The sequence below is a fragment of the Giraffa tippelskirchi genome, chromosome 5 (genome assembly GCF_054371585.1).
Source record: "Giraffa tippelskirchi isolate mGirTip1 chromosome 5, T2T-mGirTip1v1.2.pri, whole genome shotgun sequence".
Lineage (NCBI taxonomy): Eukaryota > Metazoa > Chordata > Mammalia > Artiodactyla > Giraffidae > Giraffa > Giraffa tippelskirchi.
In genome coordinates, this window is record NC_137279.1 from 153,911,257 (window position 1) to 153,937,559 (window position 26,303).

The 26,303-nt window shown below is 38.8% G+C and overlaps 1 protein-coding gene across 21 annotated transcripts in view; it reads right to left on the reverse strand.

Annotated features, from left to right (window-relative positions):
- Positions 1–26,303, reverse strand: part of SGIP1 (SH3GL interacting endocytic adaptor 1) — a 233,782-nt gene that overhangs the window by 79,981 nt on the left and 127,498 nt on the right. For 20 of the 21 annotated variants that reach the window (XM_081490832.1, XM_081490827.1, XM_081490816.1 and 17 more), the window contains 2 exons: positions 1,166–1,190; positions 64–115 (listed from right to left, as the gene is read on the reverse strand). In XM_081490832.1, the coding sequence (XP_081346958.1) occupies positions 64–115; positions 1,166–1,190 (77 nt within the window). Of the gene's footprint in view, positions 1–63; positions 116–1,165; positions 1,191–4,404; positions 4,417–9,461; positions 9,474–26,303 lie in introns of all 21 variants that reach the window. The other variant, XM_081490820.1, reaches the window with a different exon arrangement.

The following is a 26,303-nucleotide window of genomic DNA, read 5'->3' on the forward strand; positions in this document are numbered from 1 at the left end:
TGTTCCATTGTTATCAGTGCATGATACCTTGCATAAAACACAACTAACATCTTTCATGCTCACCTTATGAGCTCTGGAGTTGGTGTGGAACGCCTGGGTCTCGCTACTTCTTCACCTGATGCATAGGACAAAGAAAGTTTTTAGGCATATTTTTACCATTTTTTCTTTTATGTCTTATGAGCTATGTTTGAAAACACTTAGAGATTTAAATCCCATGAATAAGCAACTCCATGTGAAAACTTTGCAAGACAAACCCAGGAACAAACTCTCTCCCCTGGCAATGCAACAGTCATATATTAGGCATAAGTAGTAGCATTTTCTTTGGCATTTATAAGACCTTATCAAGGAATTACCATGATAAGCCATCAAATGGAAGATTTGTACACTGCAGAGCTTAGTGGAATAACACACTGTTCTTTGAAAGCCTGGTGCCTTGATTAGTTCTGCATTTCAATTACCATATGAGAATACCAAGCCAGGCCATATGTACACAGTGCATGAATCCAGCATTCTCTGCCTGTTCTTTTCTTGAAATGCCAAGAAAATGTTATACCTTTAACTAGGAACCATTCATTTAAAATTTCCTAGAATGTGCTGTATGCAGCAGAAGAAAATCATGCCACGTGTATATTATAACCTATCTCACATCACTTTGGTGTACTAAAATTTTCATATCAAATGCATAAGAACAGGCATTGCAGCTACCTTCAGTTCCTTCTGCCCTCCTCCTCTCCCTACCCCAATTAGCAAACACACACTTGATTAAATTCATTTCTAAAGTCAAATGATACAGCATGCGTGCTCAGTCGCTTCAGTTGTGTCCAACTCTTTGTGACCCCATGGACTGTAGCCTGTCGGGATCCTCTGTCCATGGAGATTCTCCAGGCAAGAATATTGGGGTGAATTGCCATTTCCTTCTCCAAGGAAGGAAATAGCAATGTTTATCCAAAAACATATTCACTTTCAGGATTTAAATATTAATCATTCAGAACCCACTGAGCCCTTTTATCATTACAGGATTTCTTTGCTGCAAAAGTAAGACATTCATCAGCCTTAAAAATCAAGCTCAAGAATGTATATGTCAAATGTATATATACTCCAAGGTCCAAGGAACTGTTTCGTCTTTTAAATTGTACTCTATTTCTGGTAGCTAAGATATACTTACTGGATAAGTTCCTTTTAATTGCACCCTAGAATTAGAAATAGACACTATAAGGTTTAAGACCACATATATGTACAATATGTATATTTCTGTCATTGCAATTAAACTGAACTTAAATGCAGATGGGGAAAAATGAATTTTTTTTCAGAATTGCATTCAAGTTAAAAATTGTAGACACCCACATATAAATCAATTTTTCACTTTACTCAAAGGTTACAGAGAGGAAGGGAAAGTAATAAATATTCCAAACCAGAAAAAAAAAAAAAACAACCCTTACCTGGGTAGATTTAGTAAATTAAAGCAAAAAAAAAACCTCTTGAAATCTAGCATACAAGAAAGTAAATCCAAGTTTAATTTATGTTTAATTTTTAAAAATTATATGTATGAGGTGTAGTCTCTGCTCTTATTGAATGGAGTCCATAAGCTGCTTGTAGAAACAGTCATTAGTTGACTAATGCAATTTTTAAAGATTCATGTGGAAAATGTTAAAAACAAGGAAAATTTGAAGGCATTACCTCTGAATGGACTGGTCTATTTAGGGAACCAGAGAATTCCATTCTTCCTCACGCACGCTCTCTACCTCAGTTTCTTTTACATGCCTGCCATGGGGGCACCAGTCTATCAAGTGGGAATCATTCCTGTAGCTCAAGGCACTGTGATCCTATCGGAATGCAAATTTCCCTGGCAGGAATAATCTGAGAAGCTCATTTTCAGACATTTTTAAGGCCCTAGCAGAAACTTTTTTTGGTAACAAAGGATTGATTAAAGTTTTGATTCAAAACCACCATGAAAGGTTCTTAGGAAGTGATGCTTCCAGAAAAGTAGACCACCAGAAGAATGGTCTCATAAGATGGGCATGGGTTGGCAGGGCCTCCTTGGGAGAATGACAGGGACAGAGTATAGGATGGGGAACTGGAAGAACAAGGAACTTTTCAAAACTCATACAATTAAAAGTTTGGTGGGTGATGGCCAAACACACATTTATTTCTACTCCTACTTTAGTGAAGGCTCAACCTGGTGGTCACAGATTTCTCTTCTCTCAAATGATAGCATAACAACTTAGGACAAGATACAGCATCTCTGTAACAGACTTGTAAGAATCTTCTTTCCCTCTTTGCTAAGGTTTTATCAAAATTTTGTCTCATTTTGAAATCATTTTCAATAGCGGAACAGTTTCAATATGAATAAGGATCCGCTAGATGTTTTCTGGTGACTGGCCTAATCTCTCAAACTATATTTTCCAGCTTGTCTTGCTTAATAATGTAGTTTGCATACATGTGCCATATAGAGATTATTATGTTATTAGGAAAACTCTTTTTAAGTTAATAAATACTTTATTTAATAAACATTTTAAATCAGTGTTTTTAATTAAGTTAACACACTTATTTGAATTAATGCATATATTAAATAAATATGATCATTTAAATCAGCTATGGTCATTATGAGAGTTTTGATACAGGTTGGCTTTTGGAAAATAAGACTCCATAGACAACATAATAAGAGAACAATTGTTTAAATGTAATTCAAATGGTTTTTCAGGTTGGAGAGCTTGAAACAGTCAGATTTTTATTAAAAAGGTCTGAAGGAAAAGACTTGGCTTTAGGTCCAAGTAGTCAATCATGAGGTTGACATTGAGGGAATAGGACCTATTTAGTATAAAGAGACCTGAAATTAAGGAGTTGGGGGACCCCAGAAGCTGTATTGAAGACCTTTTCATCTCTGTCTTACCCCTTTATTTAAAAGGTAATACTCATGAAACCAAGAAAGATACACAGTTTCTTTGTTTGGTATTTGTTGGTATTCATCATTTCCCAGTGTATCAATTCATTTGAAAGACATTTATTGTTGAGAGGTACTACACAAGAAGCCCCTGTAATATTTTACTAAATATTCCTCAAGAATGAACAATCACTATTCAAGAGGAAGCAAGACATGGCAGAAATATGCAAGCAAACTGTTATTTAGAAATTAGAAAGAATAAAATCACATCAATTTAAAAAGGAATAGATGTTCGAACCATCAGCAGTAAGCTTTCATCAGCAGAAAAGAAAGTCCCATTGCCCCTGGCATACAGATCTCTGATGGCCTTGATGTCGATGCAGGACAAATCCAGAGCAAGGTTAAGGTGATATTGACCACACAAACCACATTCAGGAAAAATGCCTATTGATTTTAAAACGTCCTCCTCCCTAAGTGACCACATTTTCCTCCTCTAAAGGACTGACATTATAGGTAGACTGTGAATAGACTTCTGCATTTTGAATTAGTTAATTCACTCTTTTTCTTTTATTAAAAAAAGGAGTAACTTGTCATAATCGGAGACGTTACCCAACTGCTGGACTGGAATCAGCCATATAGTCCCTGCAGGTGGTATTTTTGATAATCAACTCTGTGGCTTAATCAGAGAACCACAGCTTGTCAGCTGGCATAGAATATTTGCCTCCACGAGTAACTGATTGATCAAATTGTCATAGGCCTAATTTCAGAGCATTATTTCACTTCCATTACCTCTCTCAAGGGACTGACCAGGCAGGTGGAGGTTATTTCAAACATAGCAAAGACTCTTCTTGTTGCTTCAAATTTATCACACTTTCAACCTGAGGAAAATGACTAAGATTTACTCTGGACAGTGCAAACTAATACAAGTTTGCCTCCAGTGATGAAATATATATATGTGACAACCTAGAAAGATTGGCTTGAAAACATGTCTATTCCTCCCAAGATAAAAATTATGATTATGTATGATTGTATATCAGTATACTGACAAATATGAGTTATGGTCCAAGGACTTATATTAAATTTAGGTTTGAAAACAACATGGCTTACAAATTCTTTCCTTGTTTTCTTTACAGTTTTCTTATTCTATTATCACCTTGCTATAAATGTTTATGCTGATTTCTGGATAATCTCCATGGCTTGCATACATGCACACCATACACATACCACATACCACATACCACACACATACCAAATGTGTACACATACCACATTTTTCACATTTAGCACTGGGAGCTGGGATACCTATTGTATTAAACTAGTTTAGTTTGTTATGGAAACATGCTCTGATGATCCTAAAACATGCTCTTGACACATATAACACCAGAGACTTACAGCCACTAAACCTCATTTGTCTGCCTCATTTACACTGCATCATCATAAATTTAATAAGACAACCTGGCCACCTTGCCTAGGCAACAGTTATCTCTATACATGTTTAAGGTAAAAATGTTGAGGGTTCTTACCGGGCTGCGCCTCTGTGATCAGCAAAAAGGAAGAGAGAACAGACACCTAGTCAGAGAATGATGGATCAGTCAACAGGCTTGGGTAATAGAAGACTTCATAAACAACTAACTAAACACTCACTCCAAGTAATCAGGCCAAAGGAAAGCAGGCAGTCATTGTGTTTGTGGCTTATTTAAACCATAAGGAGGTTTTGGAGAACTTTAAAGGGAATATATCCACTGTATGATATAGCTTTGCTAATGGGTATGTACCAGTTTCAGTTATGTGTATATACAGAGAAAGCAGAAACATACAAGAAAACTTTACTGTACTGATAGCTTTAAATGTCTTGTCATAAGGAGTTTTTCTTCATAGTGTTTGAGGAGGGGAGTTTTAGAGATGGTAGTACAGAGAAAACTGTTTTCCCACACAATAGAGTGTTAGCACACATCATAGATGTGATGGATTTCCCACATAATTCAGGCTTTAATCAGAGTCTCCAAAAATCAGAGAGCAGGGTAAGAGATACCTCTTCTTTGCCTGGTTTTTCTCTTTAGTGTTCTGTGTAATGAGTGCTGATAAGAACGTTTTTAAAAGTCTGTGTTCTTGGCCTAGTGACTTAAGCAGCCTCTATAATTGGATAGAATGTGATATGGAAGATGAGGAGCTCCTGAGAAGAACAGGTGGGAATGATTAAAAACTGTCTAGCAGCAATAAAACGCTGGTGGGCCAGATGCCTGGAAAAACACAAGACGCTGACATACAACTTCTTTCTTTCACTCTTCAAACCTTGATCATGGCTGCTATCAATTTACCCCAACAACCTCTGGTTGTTCTCCCTCTTTAGGATTTGTCTTCAGTAACAAGAGCGGCTGTGATGCGAGTGGAGAAGCAGCTGTTTCTCAGTTTCACTTTCAGGAACATGGCTTAGCCCATGAGTTCACCAGAGGTTTCCTGGAACCCAGGACTGGCCAAATTTCAAAATCTGGGCAGGAAGCACAAACTCAGAAGTATCTAGAAGGTTGCTTAATGAAAAAGATGATTCTACTCTCTAGAACATAGATAAGAAATAAAAGCCTATAGTCATTTATACCTGGGGGCTTCCATGGATCTCAAGTCCAGCTGCCTCTGTGATATAGAGAGCCAAGTGAGGCTCTGAGGTCCAGAGCTAGGAAACAGATACAACCGGAAACAGACTTTAGAGCTCAGGTCTGCTAAACTCACGTTCTTTCTAGGACACCAAGCCTGATGTTGTTGGAGGACTCCAAAGAGAGGGAGCCAGGAACTGGTAAGTAAGCTAGGATTTTAGAAATACTTACTCTAGTTGATTTTACTTGTAATATTTTAGATGTTATTATGTGCCATAGTTTTCCGATTCTGTTCCATATTGATCCCACCTTTCTTATAAATATATGCATGATGCAATTTAAATAAAATTAGAAAAAAGGACACATGAATATGTATTTCTGGGCTTAAATTCTTTTACTGACAAACTGTTACTGTCTTTTGAGAGAAATTCAAGCACTCTTTTATATAAAGATTTAGAGTTTATAATTCTTTACTGACCAGGCTAAAGTTCTTCTCTAAAGAAGGAGATGTGGGCATTTATGATTTTAGCTTTAATTGCATGGCAAACAATTCATTCTTAAAAGCAGCATAAAATACAGCAAAGAGGGGATTAAAAGTGATGCAATATCCCCCAAGATGATTATGAGAAATAATGCACAATAAAATGTATATTGCAACCATGCCGAGGCAGAAATTTAAATTCAATAATCTTTACTAAGATTATAGAGGATATTTGTCAAAATAACTTCAATTATATTAATTCACCCAAATTAAGTTCAATCAGTTAAAAACCTATATAGTTAATCAATAGTTCCTGTTTGTAGTTTTTCTAGTAAAGGTAACATGAAAAAAGGAACTTCAAGGAACAGCTATTGAAATTCAGGTAGTCACAAGCTTATTCACAAGAATCCAGAGGATCCAGCTAAAAGCTGTGAAAAGCTCAGATCCAAAAACCTCAAGGTCCACAACTAAAAGCTATCTGAAACCTTCAAAAGGAAAGGGATTCCATAAGCCAAATCGAAAGGCTTTTTCTACACTAATTATCACCTTTAAGGAGCATAAAGCAGTTGTAGGTTTTGCTGAACAGCAAAATCATTCTCAACCAGGAGGGGAGGGTCTTTCCTGTCAATAGTTTATTTTACTCTTTTTCCTGTCATTTCCCAAGAATTCTGAGGCCTTTAGCATTCTATCTTTGTTCTACCAATATATAGAATTTGCTTCAAGGGTGGAAGGAAACATTCAGCATCTGATCTTGATATATTCTGGAAGCTGAACACTCCCCGTGTTCAATTGCAAACTCAAAAGCATACAGGGCAAGGAGCAGGAAAGCTATGTGTCAGGGCATGAGAGTTTCATGGAGCTTTGGTGAAGTGGCCACAACTCAGGGCCATTTGAACACAAATCATGGGCCTAATCCTGCTGAATCTTCAGAGTTGTCAGAGAATAGGGCTGTTGATTCTGGTTTTTAAATGGCACTCAGATTGTCTGCATGACCAAACAAAACATCTTTTCAGTTGTTCAGAATCTGCAGGTGGCCAATTTGTCTCTGATTGCAGACATTTGTATCACACACAATAAGCTCTCAGCGAATATTTTATATACTGTTATTATTATTTCACCTGATTACTCAAACAGGGACGTTGCAGTTGGTCTATTTGTTTTCTGAACAAATTTCCTGTGTTCCTAGTTAAACATTAATTGTTCAGTTCCTCAACTTCTCTTGATCTTTTGATGCATTCTGGAGAAGGTACTGAAAAACATTTTATTTTCCCCTCCACTTTTATTTTGATGTTCAAGATAGAGATCAGATTTACTTTGTATTTTGAGGCTATTTTCAAAATGCGTATACACTACTAATTTATGATTTGGTCACTAGGATGAAGATCTTTGCTTAGAATATTTTGGATTTTTAAAATTTATATACTCTGCAATTTGAATACGCCTTCTAAAAGAAAATACTTCAGTATATGTCCTCACAGTATCCTTATCACAGTATCCTTATCCTACACCAGCCTTGTTTTGTTTATTTTTTGCACAAAAGGCTTAATTTAAACTCAGCTAACTAGGATAACTTAAGTCTTTGCCAATACGCGTAAGTGTTTTGAGATATTTATAAAAAGAAGCCACCAAACACAATCTGTCCAGCTTGTCAAAAATCACTAAATAACCAGCCTCAGGTTTTGAAGCTTTACAACATCCTCATTTGCTAAAATTCAGCACTATAGGGAAACACCAGAAAATGCATGAAAAGCCACAAAGCACTAAACAAATATTATTTTTATGCAGTCTAGTCATAGCAAATTCAGTGATTCATGGTGGTGAATTTTCTAGGAAAGAATTAGCATATATGATCATTTTGTTTATTATTGTGACACTAACCAGTATTCTTATTTGCTTTTAAACGCTTTAGGGTAATCTATCTGGCAAGCACCTATTGGAAGCCCCCACCCCTGCCAATTGCTATGTTTGTCTATACTTAAATTTGTTCCTATACCTCTTACAAGTCAGATGACAGTGCATGCCTATCAGATCCAATAAGATTTGGTAGAAATAATCTTCTGAAACGTAATCTTCCCATAGGGAAGAGAAGCAAAGAGCCTGTTACTAGCCAAGACATCACTAAAAGTTCACTGGGTTGAATGTCAACAACCTGGGCATTACCAAAGAAAAATGAAGCAGGGGAGCAAGAGGAAAACTCATCCTTAAAGGCACAGCTAGCAGTGAATGGAGTACTTACAGTTGAAATTGCTGTAAGAACAACAGGAGGAAAACCAGTGAAGAATAGGAAATTTTTAAAGCACCATGGGTAAACTTCAGGCTATTTAATCTTGTTACTATTTGAAGTGGCCAAGTTTGGATAATTCAGAGAAAGATTCAGAGTCAAACGGAATAAATGAAATAGGCAAAATATCAAAAAGGTTACTGACGCACACCAACAATATGCGACACATAGCATGTGACACAGAGTTGAGTCTCAGTTACTCAGAAGTGGGCCATTTCATTTATTAATAATTAATTATGATATGTACTAATTTTATGCTTGGAAACCAAGTCATGGAGTCCATATTTTGATAAATTGTAATATTTTGATTCCATCTTTTGTTCTTCCTTTGTCTTCTGCTCTTCCTTCCTCCAATCACATGAAATTGCTATCAGTGCGTTTCCTGCATGTGGTATAGAGACTGCCAGGCTTGGGTCAGTGGGCAGGATGGGAGGTCTAGCAATTATTGCAGCATCCACTTAGGTGAGGTAAATAGACAACCAACCACTTCTCAGTGTGTGTTAACATGCAAATACAATATTTTCATATTTTCCACTGGAAAGGTCACCTGTATCAGCATCCTGGGGTCATGTTCCCAATAAACTAGGCAGAGGAGCCCAGAACAATGAAATTTTTTTAGTAGGTCAGTTTCATTGTTGCTCTAAAAAAAAAAAAATGTAGATACATTTTATCAGATTTGTGCTGCCACTGAAAATCAGCTCAGTGATAAAAGGGACCATGTAAGAGGTGATTTGCAATTTATAAAGATCTTTACCTGTCTCTGACAACTCCAGAAGGGGATAATTTTTCTGATTAATTAAAAAACGAAGAGAAAAAGACAACTTGCTTCTCCTAGGCCAGATTCACAAGCATTCACTCAGGATGCTATCAAGTTGTACATTACCAAAAAAGTAACAAAAAAATATATGTAGCTTGATGAACCCAAATAGAAGCTGCAATAAATGGAACTTAACACTGAAATATTTTATCATATGCCTGTGTGATTGGGGTAGAGGTGAATCTTTACAAAATTACCCTGTGGCCTTTAATAACAGGCTTGGAAAATCACTTAGCAACCAGCTTCCTCTTTTCCTCATGGGGCATAATTAGGCCACGTCCTGTTTGTTTTTAAAATTCAGAAACTTGTTTAGGTGTTAAATACAGTCAGTCATTAGATATACAGATGATGAAAATGAACAGAATAAACAATGTTTGGCCAAGATATAGAAAGAATTTGTTGTTTCTTACCGGACTTTTCCTCTAAAAGCGTAAGCATGGAAAGAAAAAATAAACAGAAAATGAAAGAGGTGAAATGTATATTCAGAAAGATACAACTCAAGGCTCAGAATAACCTTACTTTAAAGCAGCTCTCCAAGGCATGGCTTTTATAAAGGCTTCCTGTAGGCATCAATATGGTCATTCCCAGGCTGCTGGCTTTAGACCACCCCCAAAACATGCCACTTGGCCATACTGTTTTGAGCTATAGGCACTTGAAAACAGCAAATTCGGGGAGAAACTTTCTCTGAACAACCCTAATCTGCCTAAAGATAAATCTTCCAGTAACAGCCTAATTGTCATAAGAGTATAATCAACAAAGGAGAGGAGATGAGACGTCGACACCATATCCAGACAAACTTTGCCACAAACTATCACACTTCCCATTTATGCTTCCAAAGGCCCATTCATGTTCCCTTAAAATCATTTACTCTCCCCTTAGATTCCTCCTTCCTCTCCCTATTAAGATGGTATTTAGCCCTGAATTCTGAAACCACTCATTTTTCCTGAGGGTATGCCAGGTATACATGAATAGATATGTTAATAAACTTATATTTGTTTTTCCTTTGCTGATCTGTCTTTGCTAAAGAGTCACAGCTGAAAATCTAAGATGAGTTGATGTCGTTTTGCCTCCTCTCCAAGGTCAAGTGATAGAGGACATGGGTGTGGTTTCCATTTGAGCACATTCTAAGCTCTTTTTGAATGGCTTCAGTTCAGTTCAGAAGCTCACTTGTATCTGACTCTTTGCGACCCCAGGGACTGCAGCATAGCAGGCTTCCCTGTCCATCACTAACTCCTGGAACTTACTCAAACTCATGTCCATTGAGTCAGTGATGCATCCAACCATCTCATCCTCTGTCGTCCCCTTCTCCTCTTGCCCTCCGTCTTTGCCAGCATCAGGGTCTTTTCAAATGAGTCAGCTCTTCACATCAGGTGGCCAAAGTACTGGAATTTCAGCTTCAGCATCAGTCCTTCCAAGGAACACCCAGGACTGATCTCCTTTAGGATGGACTGGTTGGATCTCCTTGTAGTCCAAGGGACTCTGAAGAGTCTTCTCCAACACCACAGTTCAAAAGCATCAATTCTTCAGCACTCAGCTTTCTTCATGGTCCAACTGTCACATCCATACATGACTACTGGAAAAACCATAACTTTAACTAGATGGATCTCTGTCGGCAAAGTAATGTCTGTGCTTTTTAATATGCTATCTAGGTTGGTCATAACTTTTTTTCCAAGGAGCAAGTGTCTTTTAATTTCATGGCTGCAATCACCATCAGCAGTGATTTTGGAGCCCAAAAAATAAAGTCTGACACTGTTTCCACTGTTTCCCCATCTATTTGCCATGAAGTGATGGGACCAGATGCCATGATCTTAGTTTTCTGAATGTTGAGCTTTAAGCCAACTTTTTCACTCTCTTCTTTCACTTTCATCAAGAGGCTCTTTAGTTCTTCTTCACTTTCTGCCATAAGGGTGGTGTCATCTGCATATCTGAGGATATTGATATTTCTCCCGGCAATCTTGATTCCAGCTTGTGCTTCTTCCAGCCCAGCATTTTTCATGATGTACTCTGCATGTAAGTTAAATGAGCAGGATGACAATATACAGCCTTGACATACTCCTTTCCCTCTTTGGAACCAGTCTGTTGTTTCATGTCCAGTTCTAACTGTTGCTTCCTGACCTGCATACAGATTTCTCAGAGGCTTACTTTTACCAAATAGACTTTGAAAATAGAAAATTATCCTTGGTAATATTGAAAGGAGCTGGAAAATTCCATGAATGCACTGCAGTCTATCTTGAATCTAAAACATGAGATTTTCCTCAAATTCCAATCTTGTCAGGGAATCTGGTATCTATTAACTTCTCTCAAGATACTCTGTCTAAAACCATCACTTCTTTCATCCCATCCTTCATTTGTTACCACTCCCCATGGGAAATGGCAAATTATTTCCCTGTTGAGTGGTCCCTGGCCCCCAGGAATGCTCTTTTTTTTCCTCCACAATTTATTTATATTTTTGGCCACACTATGCAGCATGTGGGACCTTATTTCCCCGACCACGGATTGAACCCACGTCCCCTGCATTGGAAGTCTTAACCACTGGACGGCCAGGGAAATCCCCTTCCACAGCTTCTTAATAAAGTCTTCATGTCTTCTTCCATGCTTCATTTCCTACATCCATCCTTTCCATCATCCCTAGAATTATTTTCTAAAAATAGTGAAGTGAATGTGTTACTCTGACCTGCAAAAACCTCCCTACTATGTAGAAAATAGAGTGCAAACTCCATTCTATCATTTAATGCCTTCATGATGGGCTCCAGCTCACCTTCACTCCCTCATCTTCCACTGCTGTCTGTATAAAATCTACACTTAGCTGCAGTCACTCCTTGACATATTCTGAACATGCAGAATGTTCGTACTTCCCTGACTTCTGCTCAGGCTGCTTCTTCAGCTTTGATGCTGTCTTCCTATCCTTCAAATTGTTGTTGTTGTTTAGTCACTAAGTTATTTCTGACTCTTTGTGACCCCATGGACAGTAGCCTGCCTGGCTCCTCTGTCCATGGGATTTCCCAGGCAAGGATACTGGAGTGGGTTTCCATTTCCTACTCTAGGGGAATCTTCCTGACACAGGGATTGAATCTGCATCTCTTGCATTGGCAAGTGGATTCTTTACCTCTGAGCCACCAGGGAAGCCCTCTCCTTCACATACCATCTTACTTATTCTTGAAGGCCAACAGCACGTCTTCCATGAGGCCTTCCCTAAGCTTCCCAATCAGAGTAAATAGTTCCCTGGCATCTATCAGTCCAAGAGAAAACAGAGGTACACATGGCTAGTATATTTTTTGCAATTCTTATTTTATTCTGTATTACCTAGACATCTCCATTCAATTATTCAGTTCAGTTCAGTCGCTCAGTCGTGTCTGACTCCTTGCGACCCCATGGACTGCAGCATGCCAGGCCTCCCTCCCTGTCCATCACCAGCTCCTAGAGTTTACTCAAACTCATGTCCGTTGAGTTGGTGATGCCATCCAACCATCTCTTCTTCTGTTGCCCCCTTCTCTCCCTGCCTTCAATCTTTCCCGGCATCAGGGTCTTTTCAAATGAGTCAGTTCTTTGCATCAGGTGGCTAAAGTATTGGAGTTTCAGCTTCAGCATCAGTCCTTCCAATGAATATTCAGGACTAATTTCCTTTAGGATGGACTGGTTGGATCTCTTTGCAGTCCAAGGGACTCTCAAGAGTCTTCTCCAACATTCAATTATTAGCTCCTAGTGATGATTTTGAATGGGCTCTATCTAGCCCCAAACATAGTACAAGGCACACAGTAGGTGCTCAAATCACGTTTATGAATTTTCTGTTTGTGGTCATTAAAACACAATACAAATGTTTTAAGCACAGTGTCTTTTAAAATCCAGAAAGATGAATTGTTCTCTGAAATAAGGCTGAATCATATATGATACATAGCCCAAGGGATATGGCCCCAGATGTAATGGTTCCTTCACCAGCTCTTACAAATATAAAATTCACTTTGCTTCTACTTAAATATTGATCTCTCTGCCCGTTAGTGACCTCAGAGGCTAATATATATTATCAAGACTCCAAAGAAGTGGCACCGTTTTGCACACACATTGGTGCAGAGCTATGTGATTGTTTCTCCAGAGTGGAATGTTCTCCCATAGCAAAAAAATCCCTTGTGTTTCAGCATAACTGAGGATCAGGATAGGGCCCACGTCCTAGGTACTGCTTTCAGACCCAGACCATTGCTAAGTAGTACAGAGAAATGAGAATTCTTAAGGTCCAGGACTTCAATTTGCAAACAAAAAGAATTTTGGGGTTAAAATCAAATAGCTTCAAAGGAGTTGTAATGGAGGGAGGTGCAAACATTTTTATATAGTCAGATGAATTTAATCCCTTATTTTCTGGATGCTTTTGAATAAGTCATACTGTTTCTCAATTCCATTTTGTAAAGTAGGGATGATGCTATCTTATAGAACTGTCATGAGGATTAAAAGATGTGAATGATAGTGACAGGTAATGTTCACTGAGACTTTACTATTATTGTTTAACTTTATGAGGTTGGTGTCATTGTTACCTCTTATTTACCAGTGAGGAAAAGGAGGCTCGGATGAGCTCCAAGATCATGGCTACTAAATATGAGAATGGGACTGGATCCCTGCTTCTCTAATTCCAGAGAACCTTGGCAGCGGTGGGTCATTTGTTGTTTAGTCCGTCAGTCATGTCCGACTCTTTTGTGACCCTATAGACTGTAGCCCACCAGACTCCTCTGTCCATGGGATTTCCCAGGCATAAATACTGGAGTGGGTTGCCGTTTCCTTCTCCTTGGGATCTTCCAAACCCAGAGATTGAACTCACGTCTCCTGAAGTGGCAGGCGGATTCTTTACCACAGAGCCACCAGGGAAGCCCAATTCCCATGGTCCTTATCAGCACTGGGATTTAGAAACAACAGAGCTGAAAGCTTACAGATCACAGAGTCTGGAAAATAATCTTGGATTTTTCCAATGGAAGGAGTTAAATAGATCACGCTGGTCTATCATAGCAGGTCATAGGGAATGAGGTTTTCAGAAAGTGAGCTTGAATTTCTAGGCATGGTTTTGAATCTGAGAATTCAACTCTGATTATAAGGTAAATGTCTCAGCTTTTTTCTAGAATTAAGTGCATTTTATGAAATTAGAATCAGAATAAATATAAACACATGAATGCTAAGGGCCCTCCTCTCCTTCCCATTCTAGGCTGTATGTTGATTAAAGCTTCTTTATTCCATATGTTGTTTTAATTGTTAGCAGCTATCAACACCTAGGCTATGCTGCTTGGGTTAAGGGTTTCTTCAGAGTGATAAACAAACAAGCAAAGATAAAACATGATAAGACAATTCTCCTTTGGGGAAAGCAAAGATACATCTTGATTTAAAATGAACTATCATCAGAGTGGTTTCTAATTATGGAAAAGATAATAAAAGAAACGAAAAAGAGAGGCATACCTCCAGGTACTCATGTTCACAGAAACAGAGTAAGCAAATTTTTGGACTGAACAATATATACACCTAAAATATAACCGTTGTCTCTAAGTTCAGAGATGTTCCTGTGACCATCCTTGTGATCAAGGAAGCTTTCCAAGGAACACACAGACCTCTGCTCTCTGTGGATGGAGAGCCTCTCTCTGGGTGCATTATCCTAAATCACTTTGTTATGCAAGTAGTCTTTCAAGATAGAGCTTGTTGAAGCCTTCATTTCTACATGAAGAGCCAGAAATCTGCAGGATTTAAAAACTGAATTCTCTTTAAGACCCAGACCAAATCTAACAGCGGTGAATAGAGAAAATATACATCATGGTTTTAATGATCCTTTTATGAAGATTTTGTGCTCCAAATACACCCCTATCCCCTTAACAAGGAACTGACCTGCCGTGGGAATTTTTGGTATCAGGTTTCATACAGTGGGATCAAGACACAAAAAACTAGATCTAATTTAGAAGTTTTTTGAGTCTACAATTGTTTAACCTTAAAAATAGGATGGCTGTCTTTTGAATCTTTATATTTTAGCTAACGGGATTTTTTTTTATAGATATAACCACTTCCTATCAGTTATGTACAAATAGCCAGGTATTGACAAGGAGCAAAAGGATTATTTATTTATTATTAATAAACCATTAACAGTTATCTATTGGTTACCTAATAAAGACCAGACACTATTCTTGGTGAACAAAACAATAGGAACAAGAGACAAAAAGCTTCCATTAACTTTTGGGGGAGAGGAAAGATTATAAATAACAAATAAGCAAAGTATTTAGGATTTTAGAAGATGATAAATGTAATTTTAAAAAGTAGAGTGAATAGAAGGGCTTGGGAATGGCAGGGTATAGAGTTTTGTGATTTTTATTATTTAGAAAATTTTTAAAAACTGGAGTATAATTGCCTTACAAGGTTGTGTTTCTGCTGTACAATAAAGTGCATCAGTTGCTGCTGCTGCTGCTGCTGCTAAGTCACTTCAGTCGTGTCCGACTGTGCGACCCCATAGACGGCAGCCCACCAGGCTCCGCCGTCCCTGGGATTCTCCAGGCAAGAATACTGGAGTGGGTTGCCATTTTCTTCTCCAGTGCATGAAAGGGAAAAGTGAAAGTGAAGTCGCTCAGTCGTGTCTGACTCTTAGCGACCCCATGGTCTGTAGCCTACCAGGCTCCTCCATCCATGGGATTTTCCAGGCAAGAGTACTGGAGTGGGGTGCCGTTGCCTTCTCCGAGTGCATCAGTTACATGTGTACATATATCCACTCCCTCTTAAATCCCACCCTTCTAGGTCATCACAGAGCACCGAGCTGAGCTCCCTGTGCTATATAGCAGCTTCCCACTAGCTATCTATTTTACATATGGTAGTGTATGTATGTCAATGCTAATCTCCCTATTCATCCCATCCTCCCTTCCCTCTCTGTGTCTACATGTCTGTTTTCTACATCTGAGTCTCTATTCCTGCCCTGGAAATAGATCTGTGATTTTTAAATAAGGTGGTCAGGAGAGGCCTCATTGAGAAGGTGTCTTGGCCAAGTTGAGAGGGGGTGGCAGTGCCAGTATTTGGGGGAAGAGGACACTGCCAGGGAGCCAGGGAGGAGCAGGGTGAGAAGGAAGAGTGGCAGGTGTTAGTCTGGGGTCATGGGTGTCGCCACCATGCAGGTCTTGGAGGACACCGAGAAGACTGGCTTCACTCTGCTCCAATGTAGGAGTTCTCAGCAGGGACATTTAGATACTTTTGATTGCTCAGAGAGGCGCTGATGAAAAAAGATCCGAAAAATGCCAGAATGTGACATATGTTGTTGTTTTTCATTACTCTTTGGAAGCTTATTTTGATTCCTCATGTACCATGCTAAAAATAAAATAAAGATGGGCTTCACATGGGCAAGGAGGTAGAAAGAGAGTTTCAACTAGGCAAAACAGAATGCGGTCCGCCCATCTTGCCTTCCCTCTGTGTTGGCCACTTCAGGGTGAGTAGCGCAGATTGGCGTCCATGGCTCTGTACCACCGCTGTGCTGGTGGCTGATTTGAAACAATAGTTCCTAAGGTCCATGGGCAGTTAGCGGCTGTCCTTTAGACAATACAAGAGACAGAAGGAAATCTCACCTTCATTCTGTTAAGAAATGAAATTTCCCCCAGTCTCTGAGGAAACATTTTCTGATATAATTAATATGGGTGATTCATACTCTAAGATTTTTTTCTAAAACAATTAAAAAGTATATTCATTGCTATAGATTATTTCTGGCACTAAAAAAAATTCTCCTTAGAACAAAGGAATAGATATTTTTTTCTTATACTGCTACACTTAATTTTATACTATTATTCATATATGTGTAGAAACTACTTAGTATAAAAATAAATATAATAGTATAAGAGAGATAATAAAGTATCTATCTTTCCTTCTCAAGGTCAAGGACCACAAGTGACTGAAATCTGAGACTTCAGATAAGAAAACAGATATCTCATTAGGATATATGGGATTATGGGAAGAGAATTACAACAAAAAACTGGCCTCCACAGAAAACAACACATTAATAAACTTTAGGAAAGAGCCTACAAATGACTCCTGTAAGAGAAGAAACAGTTGTTCATATTGTTTATCCATCCAACAATTGAGAAAACCTTGGCTTTTATTGAAGGGGAAAGATGAAAAATTTGCTCTCTTTATAAAATAATGCAAGGGCTATAAGTTGCATTATACCACAATGAAACACCAAGTTCCATACATTTCCCACAGTGAAGAGCATCCTTTTGTCCAATCAACTGGCAAGTATTGTCTAAGTACCTGTATTGACATGCTATTCGATGTCATAGATTCCAGAGGAAACGCTCCTTCAAGGCAAGAGTAAGCAAACTTCTGGGTGCAGGGTTAGTCATCATAAACCCAACACTTACTGAACTATTCACAAGTTATGTTTCTGTCATAAACTTATTTTCCAAAACGATTGCTTCTTGAGTCCATTCTATCCCAAATACACCAGAGCTAATAAAAATGGTTATAAATTAAAATCTATACCAGTAGGACTAACACAACTGAGGCAGAAGACTTTAAAGATAGAAAAACAGCCATTTAAATTATAATTAGCATTGTAATTTGGTGCATATTCAGTCATGTCCCGATTTTTCTGTGACCCCATGAACTGTAGCCTGCCAGAATTCCTCTCTCCATGGAATTCTCCAGGCAAGAATAGTGGACTGGGTTGCCATGCCCTCCTCCAGAGGACCTTTCCGACCCAGGGATCAGACCTGCATCTCTTGTGTCTCCTGCATTGGCAGGTGGATTCTTTACTACTAGTGCCACTTTGGAAACCTTAGCACTGTAACTAAAAGTATATAATTCAAGAATTTGCTGCCTTTGGTTGAAGACACCCTAATGTTTTTATGTGAGTCAATACTGAGTCTATTGTTTCATTTAATTAGATTTTAAGTTGATAACAGAAGCTGAGGCTTAAGGTCTCCAACCCTAGTGTTCATGTTTCTGGAACACCCGATCAGATAAAGTTGTCTGAAACAGTAGAAAATAATGAAAGAATCTACAGTTATGCAAGGAAATTCTAACTCTTACACCTCACAACTGCTACTGCTGCTACTGCTAAGTCGCTTCAGTCGTGTCCAACTCTGTGCGACCCTATAGACGGCAGCCCACCAGGCTCCGCCGTCCCTAGGATTCTCCAGGCAAGAATACTGGAGTGGGTTGCCATTTCCTTCTCCAGTGCATGAAAGGGAAAAGTGAAAGTGAATTCGCTCAGTCGTGTCCGACCCTTAGCGACCCCATGGACTGCAGCCTACCAGGCTCCTCTGTCCATAGGATTTTCCAGGCAAGAGTACTGGAGTGGGTTGCCATTTCCTTCTCCGACACCTCACAAACGGAAGCAAAATACCAGGTACTCAAAGGGTACAACCACCATTACTTAAAGAAATAATGACAAAGGTGATCCAGATTGAATTAATATTCTGCTCATTTTCAAGGAGATCAAAACATACAAGAGCTTAGGGATTTCTTCTGACCATCATGGGGTAGGTAAAGGGGTTTGGAAAACTGATATTCTAATTTTAAATGTCAGGAAATGGAAACAACAGAGAATTCTCTAATAAAAAATAATTAGTAATGAAAGAAAGATCAAACACACTTCAGATTTGAAAAGAATTCTACAGATAGCCAATGACTTATTATAATTCAGGAAAGAAAAGAATATATTGATAAAAAAGATCCCACCCAATTCCCCATCTATCCTTCTCTATAAGGCTTGGGAAAAAAGAGACACACCTCATATGTCAACTCCAGATGATTTTGGTCAAGCTGCTTGAAGTTCTGTCTAGAGGGGGCTTCTTAGACTACCTCTGGGATGTGGGACCTAGTCACAAGATCTGCAGAGGGTTTGGAAGGGGAGTGGCAGCTTGACTCTATGCTTGACATCCCTGGTTTAAACCCAACCCAAATCATGCTTGCCCTGTGAAGCTCTCCTTGAAGAGTTGAACCCAAGCTGAGCCTCTCCCTTCCAACTTGCTGCCCTGGAGGTCTGCACTGAGCACTTATATCAGAATGCTTGCTATCTGTACCCTGCCCTGGCACTGTGCAGAGTTTCTACCAGGAGCAAATGCCAGTGTGTAGGAGACGGGAGCTCTCCTCCCCCAACTGATGACTCTCTGTTTTTACTGAATTCAACGGGGCGCTGAACCTTCTGCCAAAGTGAGGACAGGAAAGGGGGTGGTGTTACCAAGCAGCAGCGAATTCAGGGATTTTGCTCTCTGGCAGGCTAGTTTGAGGGTGGGAGGGTGGGTGGAACACCTGGAATAGGCAAACAGCACCAGAGTGTCTTCAATTGCAAGCTAGCTATCTCCCCTTCCCCAGAGTTTTTGATGAAATAACTCCGATTTGGATGGCAAATCTCCTGGAACAAGATTAAATGGACTGCCCCTTCACAACTCCATGTCAAAGTCTTTAATTCCTTATTTCGCTGGATTTTGCAGGGGAAAGGGAGGAACTGCTAGCACACATGCAAGGCTAGGTCAACTCCCACTCTCAGCATTTCTATCAGCCCTCATTTCCTTGCCTTTGCTAAAGTCCTCCCTCGCTATTTTTATTTTCTTCTTGCCTCCCACAAGTCTCTGAACTTAAGGAAAAGAGAAATGGAGCTGAAAGGGAACTGATACTTATAGAGCCCCTTGCTAAGTGACAGGCATCAAAAGGGGAATTTTGCAACATTATCTCATGTCATCTTTACATCAGTACTGAGAAAGTAGCTATTATTTTCCCTATTTTACAGATTTGGGATCTGAGATGCTGAGTTAAGGAGCTTGCCCAGGGATACACAGATAATAAGATACTAACTCAAAAGCCCATGTTCTTCCTATTTAACCAATGTGCTTCAAGGAAGTGCTTTCTTTCTTGGTCCCCTTGCTATATCCTTAACCTGCTCCTAAAACAGAGCAATTTCCATAGACATTATTGGGCTAGAATACACAGCAGAATATCAAAGCTGAGAAGGATTTAAAGAGGACTGAACCACAGGCCCTAATTCAATGTAGATGAGAATATATACTGTGTGATTAACTTGGCAGAAAGGAGGAGGTTGTTGGAGTTCAAGTCCTGGCACTTACAGCTGCCTCTTAATATCTCAGAGTTGATTTCTTCTGTAAAACAGGGGGATCACCACTTCCTTGCCTGCTTAATAGCATAGCTTGCCCAATACATCTTTCTGACCATGACAGCTTTTGTAAAACATAAACAATTATTATAGTGAATCACTGGCATAAAAAATTCCTTGCTGATTGATTGATTAGGGGAACTGAAATATAGATCATATAAAAACAAGGTGTCATTCCTTAATATTCAAAATAAAGGTGACACAGCAGCCATTAAGCCTGACTGACCCGTAAGCTCGGCTTTGCTCTCTTGTCACATGGAACTTAGGAGGGAGTGTATGTATGTAGACTGACATGGGCTCTTTAGATACCATTAAAGTGATAGCCTTCAAAGAGTTTGTGAGTACTCATAAATTACTTGCAAAATGTTTTGGGTGATTTAATGTATTTTTAATTTTTCCTCTGTAAAGAGAACCAATAGCTTTCATCAAAAGTAGTATAATATAGTCGGTAAGAGTTCTTTTTTTTTGTAATATGCTGTATGTCCAAAACCAAAAACTAATAATTGTTTTTTGTAATGCATTTCTCTCTTAAATAAGGTAAAAATCAAAATGTTGAGTTGCAAACCAAAGGCAAATAATACTAGCTTTTAGGTTAATTGGGCTTCCCTGATAGCTCAGTTGGTGAAGAATCCGCCTGCAATGCAGGAGACCCCAGTTCGATTCCTGGATTGGGAAGATCCGCTGGTGAAGGGATAGGCTAACTACTCCAGTATTCTTGGGCTTCCCTTGTGACTCAACTGGTAAAGAATCAGCCTGCAATGTGGGAGATCTGGGTTCAATCCCTGGGTTGGAAAGATCCCTTGGAGTAGAGAAAGGCTACCCACTCCAGTATTCTGGCCTGGAGAATTCCACGGACTGTATAGACCACAGCATTGCAAAGAGTTGGACATGACTGAGTGACTTTCACTTTAGGTTAGTTATTTTAAAAAGTGTATCAATCTTGTAAATGATGTATAAAATAAACAAAAAAAACGGAATTGTAAGCTGTTTTTACCATGTTAGCTTTATAACTGCCGTCTATTACTGAAATCTCATCTTAAAAATAGGGTAGCAGGTAAACATTCTGAATTGGAAAACAGATTTCTCAGTTTAAATCTCAGCAACTTCACTTAGTAGCTGTGACATTTTAGGTGAGTTAATTAATTCTTCTATGCCTCAGTTTTCTCATCTGTAGAATGGAGGTAAAAATAGTACCCATATCATAGGTTGTTGTGAGGATCAGTTCATTTCAGTTTGGTTGCTCAGTCACGTGCACCTCTTTTTGACCCTATGGACTACAGCACACAGTTTGATCCCCTGGAGGAGGGCATGGCTACCCACTCTAGTATTCTTGCCTGGAGAATCCACATGGGTAGAGGAGCCTGGTGGGCTATAGTCCATGGGGTTGCAAAGAGTCAGACATGACTAAGTGACTAAAAATGAGGCTTAATCAATAGTAAAATCATTTTAATAATACTATCTACCTTCATAGGAACCTTTTAAGAATTAAGAAAGTAGTGCATGTAAAGTAGTTAGTATTTTGTAAGTAAATTTATGTAAGGCCCAAAGGAGTTGCTCAGTAAATGATAACTATTATTAATCAGAATAATTCAGTTTGTTTCATGGCGATTATTCATAAATCTCAATGGTCTCAAGGTCAGAGACCATTTAGAGAACTTACAATGGCAATTATGTTGCTGGTTGGCAGATCTGAAAATGTGAGTACTGACTGTATATCAAATGCTTCACATATATTAATTCATTTATCCTCACAACCCGTCCATCTTGGGAGGCACAACATGGCTCATAGTTTCACTGAGTTAGACAAGGCTGTGATTCATGTGGTTAAGCCTTGACTGGGGTTTAAATGTTTAAGTAACTTACTCAGGATCATATGGATAATGAGTACAGAGCCAGAATGAAAACTTGGTTGTTGTTCAGTCGTGTCCAACTCTTTGCAACCACCAGGCCTCCCTGTCCTTCATCTCCCTGAATTTGCTCAAACATGTCCATTGAGTCGATGATGCCATCCAAACATCTCATCCTCTGTCACCCCCTTCTCAGTCTTTCCCATCATCAAGGTCTTTTCCAACGACTCAGCTCTTTGCATCAGGTGGCCAGAGTATTGGAGCTTCAGCTTCAGCATCAGTCCTTCCAATGAATATTCAGGGTTGATTTCCTTTAGGATTGACAGGTTTGATCTCCTTGCTGTTCAAGGGACTCTCAAGAATCTCCAGCACCACAATTTGAAAGCATCAATTTTTTGGCACTCAGCCTTTTTTAAGGTCCAACTCTCACATCCATACATGACTACTGGAAAAACCACAGCTTTGATTATACAAACCTTTGTTGGCAGAGTGATATATCTGCTTTTTAACATGCTGTCTAGGTTTGTCATAGCTTTTCTCCCAAGCAGCAGCTGTATTTTAAATTCATGGCTGCAATCACCGTCTGCAGTGATTTTGGAGCCCAAGAAAATAAAATCTGTCACTGTTTCCACTTTTCCCCATCTATTTGCCATGAAGTGATGGGACTAGATGCTGTGGTCTTAGTTTTTTGAATATTGAGTCTTAAGCCAGGTTTTTCACTCTCCTCAATGACCCTCATCAAAAGGCTCTTTAGTTTCTCTTCACTTTCTGCCACTAGAGTGGTACCATCTGCCTATCTGAGGTTGTTGATACTGCTCCCAGCAATCTTGATTCCAGCTTGGGATTCATCCAGCCTGGCATTTCACATGACATACTCTGCATATAGCATATGTACTCAGCTAAATAAGCAGAGTGAACAATATACAGCCTTGACATACTCCTTCCCAATTTTGAACTAGTCCATTGTTTCATGTCTGGTTACCTGTTGCTTCTTGACCTGCAGACAGGTTTCATAGGAGACAGGTAAAGTGATTTGGTATTCCCAACTCTTTAAGTATTTTCCACAGTTTGTTGTGATTCACACAGCCAAAGGCTTTCACTTAGTCAATGAAGCAGTAGTAGATGTTTTTCTGGAATTCCCTTGTTTTCTCTATGATCCAACAGATGTTGGCAATTTGATCCCTGGTTCCTCTGTCTTTACTAAATCCAGATACATCTGGAAGTTCTTGATTCACGTGCTGCTGAAGCCTAGTTTGAAAGATTTTGAGCATTACCTTACTAGCATGTGAAGTGAGTAAAATTGTGTGGCAGTTTGAACAGTCTTTGGCATTGTCTTTCTTTGGAATTGGAATGAAAATTGACCTTTTTTAGTCCAGTGGCTACTGCTGAGTTTTCCAAATTTGCTGACATATTGAGTGCAGGACTTTAACAGCATCATCTTTTAAGATTTTAAATAACTAAGCTTTAATTCCGTCACCTCCCCTAGTTTTGTTTGTAGTAATGTTTCCTAAGACCCACTTGACTTCACACTTCAGGATGTCTGGCTCTCCATGAGTGACCACACTATTGTGGATATCTGTGTCATTAGGATATTTCTTGTATAGTTTTTCTGTGTATTCTTGCCACCTCTTCTTAATCTCTTCTGCTTCTGTTAGGTCCCTGATGTTTCTGTCTTTAATTGTACCCATCTTTGCATGAAATGTTCCCTTGTTATCTCCAATTTTCTTGAAGATATCTCTAGTCTTTCCCATTCTATTGTTTTCCTCCATTTCTTTGCATTGGTCACTGAAGAAGGCTTTCTTATCTCTCCTTGCTCTCCTTTGGAACTCTGCATTCAGTTGAGTATATCTTTCCCTTTTTCCTTTGGCTGTTGCTTCTCTTCTTTTCTCAGCCATTTATAATGCCTCCTCAAACAACCACTTTGCCTCCTTGCATTTTTTTTTCTGGGTGATGGTTCTGGTTACCACATCCTGTACAATGTTATAAACCTCCGTCCATAGTTCCTCAGACACTCTGTCTATCAGATAATCCCTTGAATCTATTTGTCACTTTCACTGTATAATTGTAAGGGATTTGATTTAGGTCATACCTTACTGGCCTAGGGGTTTTCCATATTCTATTCATTTTAAGTCTGAGTTTTGCAATAAGGAATTCATGATCTGAGCCACAGTCAGCTCCCAGTCTTGTTTTTGCTGATTGTATAGAGCTTCTCCATCTTTGGCTGCAAAGAATATAATCAGTCTGATTTTGGTATTGACCATCTGGAGATGCCCACATGTAGAGTTGATTCTACATGTGTTTCTGGAAGAGGATGTTTGTTATAACCCATGCGTTCTTTTGGCAAAACTCTGTTAGCCTTTGCTTTGATTCATTTTGTATTCCAAGGCCAAACTTGCCTGTTTCTCCAGGTATGTTTTGACTTCCTACTTTTGCATTCCAATCCTCTATGATGAAAAGGACATCTTTTTTTGGTGTTAGTCTAGAAGGTCTTGAAGGTCTTCATAGAACCATGCAATTTCAGCTTCTTTGGCATTAGTGGTTGGGGTATCAACTTTGGATTATTGTGAAACTGAATGGTTTGCCTTGGAAACAAGTCGACATCATTCTGTTGTTTTTGAGATTGCACCCAAGTACTGCATTTTGGACTCCTGTTGACTATGAGGTCTACTCCATTTCTTCTTAGGCCCTCTTACCCACAGTAGTAGATATAATGGTCATCTGAATTAAATTGAATGCAAACTTAGTTCTGACTTATTTCAGAGGAAAAAGTTGTATTCAGTACAGAACTGAGAGTTTGTAGTTAAGGACAACTTCTCAAGGTAAGTCCGCTGTGATCCTTGACTCACCAAAGAACAAAAATAATGGAATTAACAGCAGCTCGTAACAAAAGGAAAAGATGATATTTTACCAAGAATTAAAATGTAATCTCAATTCCATGAATGCTATAGGAGCCACAGGATTCAAAGTACTTCGTGAGCAGAACACATCACTGAAGCACGTGATGAAAACTCTATGGGTTTTGGAAGAAATGGATATGTCTACCTCTGAGATCCTATGAGGGGTAAGGAAGCCAAGAGGCTGTGAAATGGAGGCCAGAGGAGAAGCTGACTACATAAGACTATATATTTATTCAGGACTGAGTGAAGAGAGGCAGGCATTTGGAGCACAAGGGGAAGTTCATCCTCTGTGGGCCATCTGCCATATCAACTATACATTATTTTAAATTTTATTATTGGAATATAATTGCTTTACAATGTTGTGTTAGTTTCTGCTGTGCAACAAAGTGAATCAGCAATATGTATAAATATATTCCCTCCCTTTTAAGATAAGCTTGTAGTTAACATGAATGTTCAACAAAATCTGTCCAATATTTCTGATGTTAGCTCTCAGTGCTGGCTTCAAATATTTAGTGAACTGGTTTGAAGAGGGATGGAAAATGATGTCATTTCTCCATGAAATAAGTTTGGTGGGGGTGCACAATATAGAATTCCATTGGGAATGCTAGCTTTCAATAAGGTTTCCTGAAGAAGCACCATACTTATTCAAGGGATTTTGTCAAAACAAAATTAGGAATGCTAAAACAATTTAGGAATGCTTCTGGAATGGCTTCAAAATCAATCTACAGGCAGCACGAAAGTTATTTTATTAATGCATTTTCCTAGTTTGATACTCAGAGTAATTACTGGTCTTGGCTCTACATGACTTTTGGCTATTTGGGTTTCCTGATTTATCACCATTTAATGATATTCTTTAAAATGTGCCCCAGACTCTGCAAACAATTCTAAAAACAATAGAATGATCCCTCAATGTAGTATCTGATACTACAATATGGTATTTACTATATTAACTCATTCCACCCTTACAATAGTCCTGTGAAGTTGGTACAGGAGTTATCTTCACTCATTGATGAAGAAACCATGGCTCAGGTTTTGTAACTTGTGCAAAGCAACCCCAGAGAAGAGGTAGAGCCCAGATGTCAGTAATTGTGATGTCATTGAAATAACTGTCTATTTGCATTTCCCTCAAATTATTTTAAAGGGAATTAATGGTATTCCATTGCATGTTAAGATCTCTTTTTGTTGTTTTTGTTTTCCCCTTTGAGAAATCTTATACTTTTAAGAACAAAACCATTTGTGAAAGATGTAATAGAGGTCAGTTTCTACCCTGATTGTAAAGAGTGTGGTACCAAGGGAAGCAGAGAGCAGAGTGATTTATCCTACACCTCTGTTTCCATATTCTCCTTTAAAAGAAAAATCTTTATATTTTATTAACAGAAAGAGAAATTAAAGTTTAAGACAGGAGAG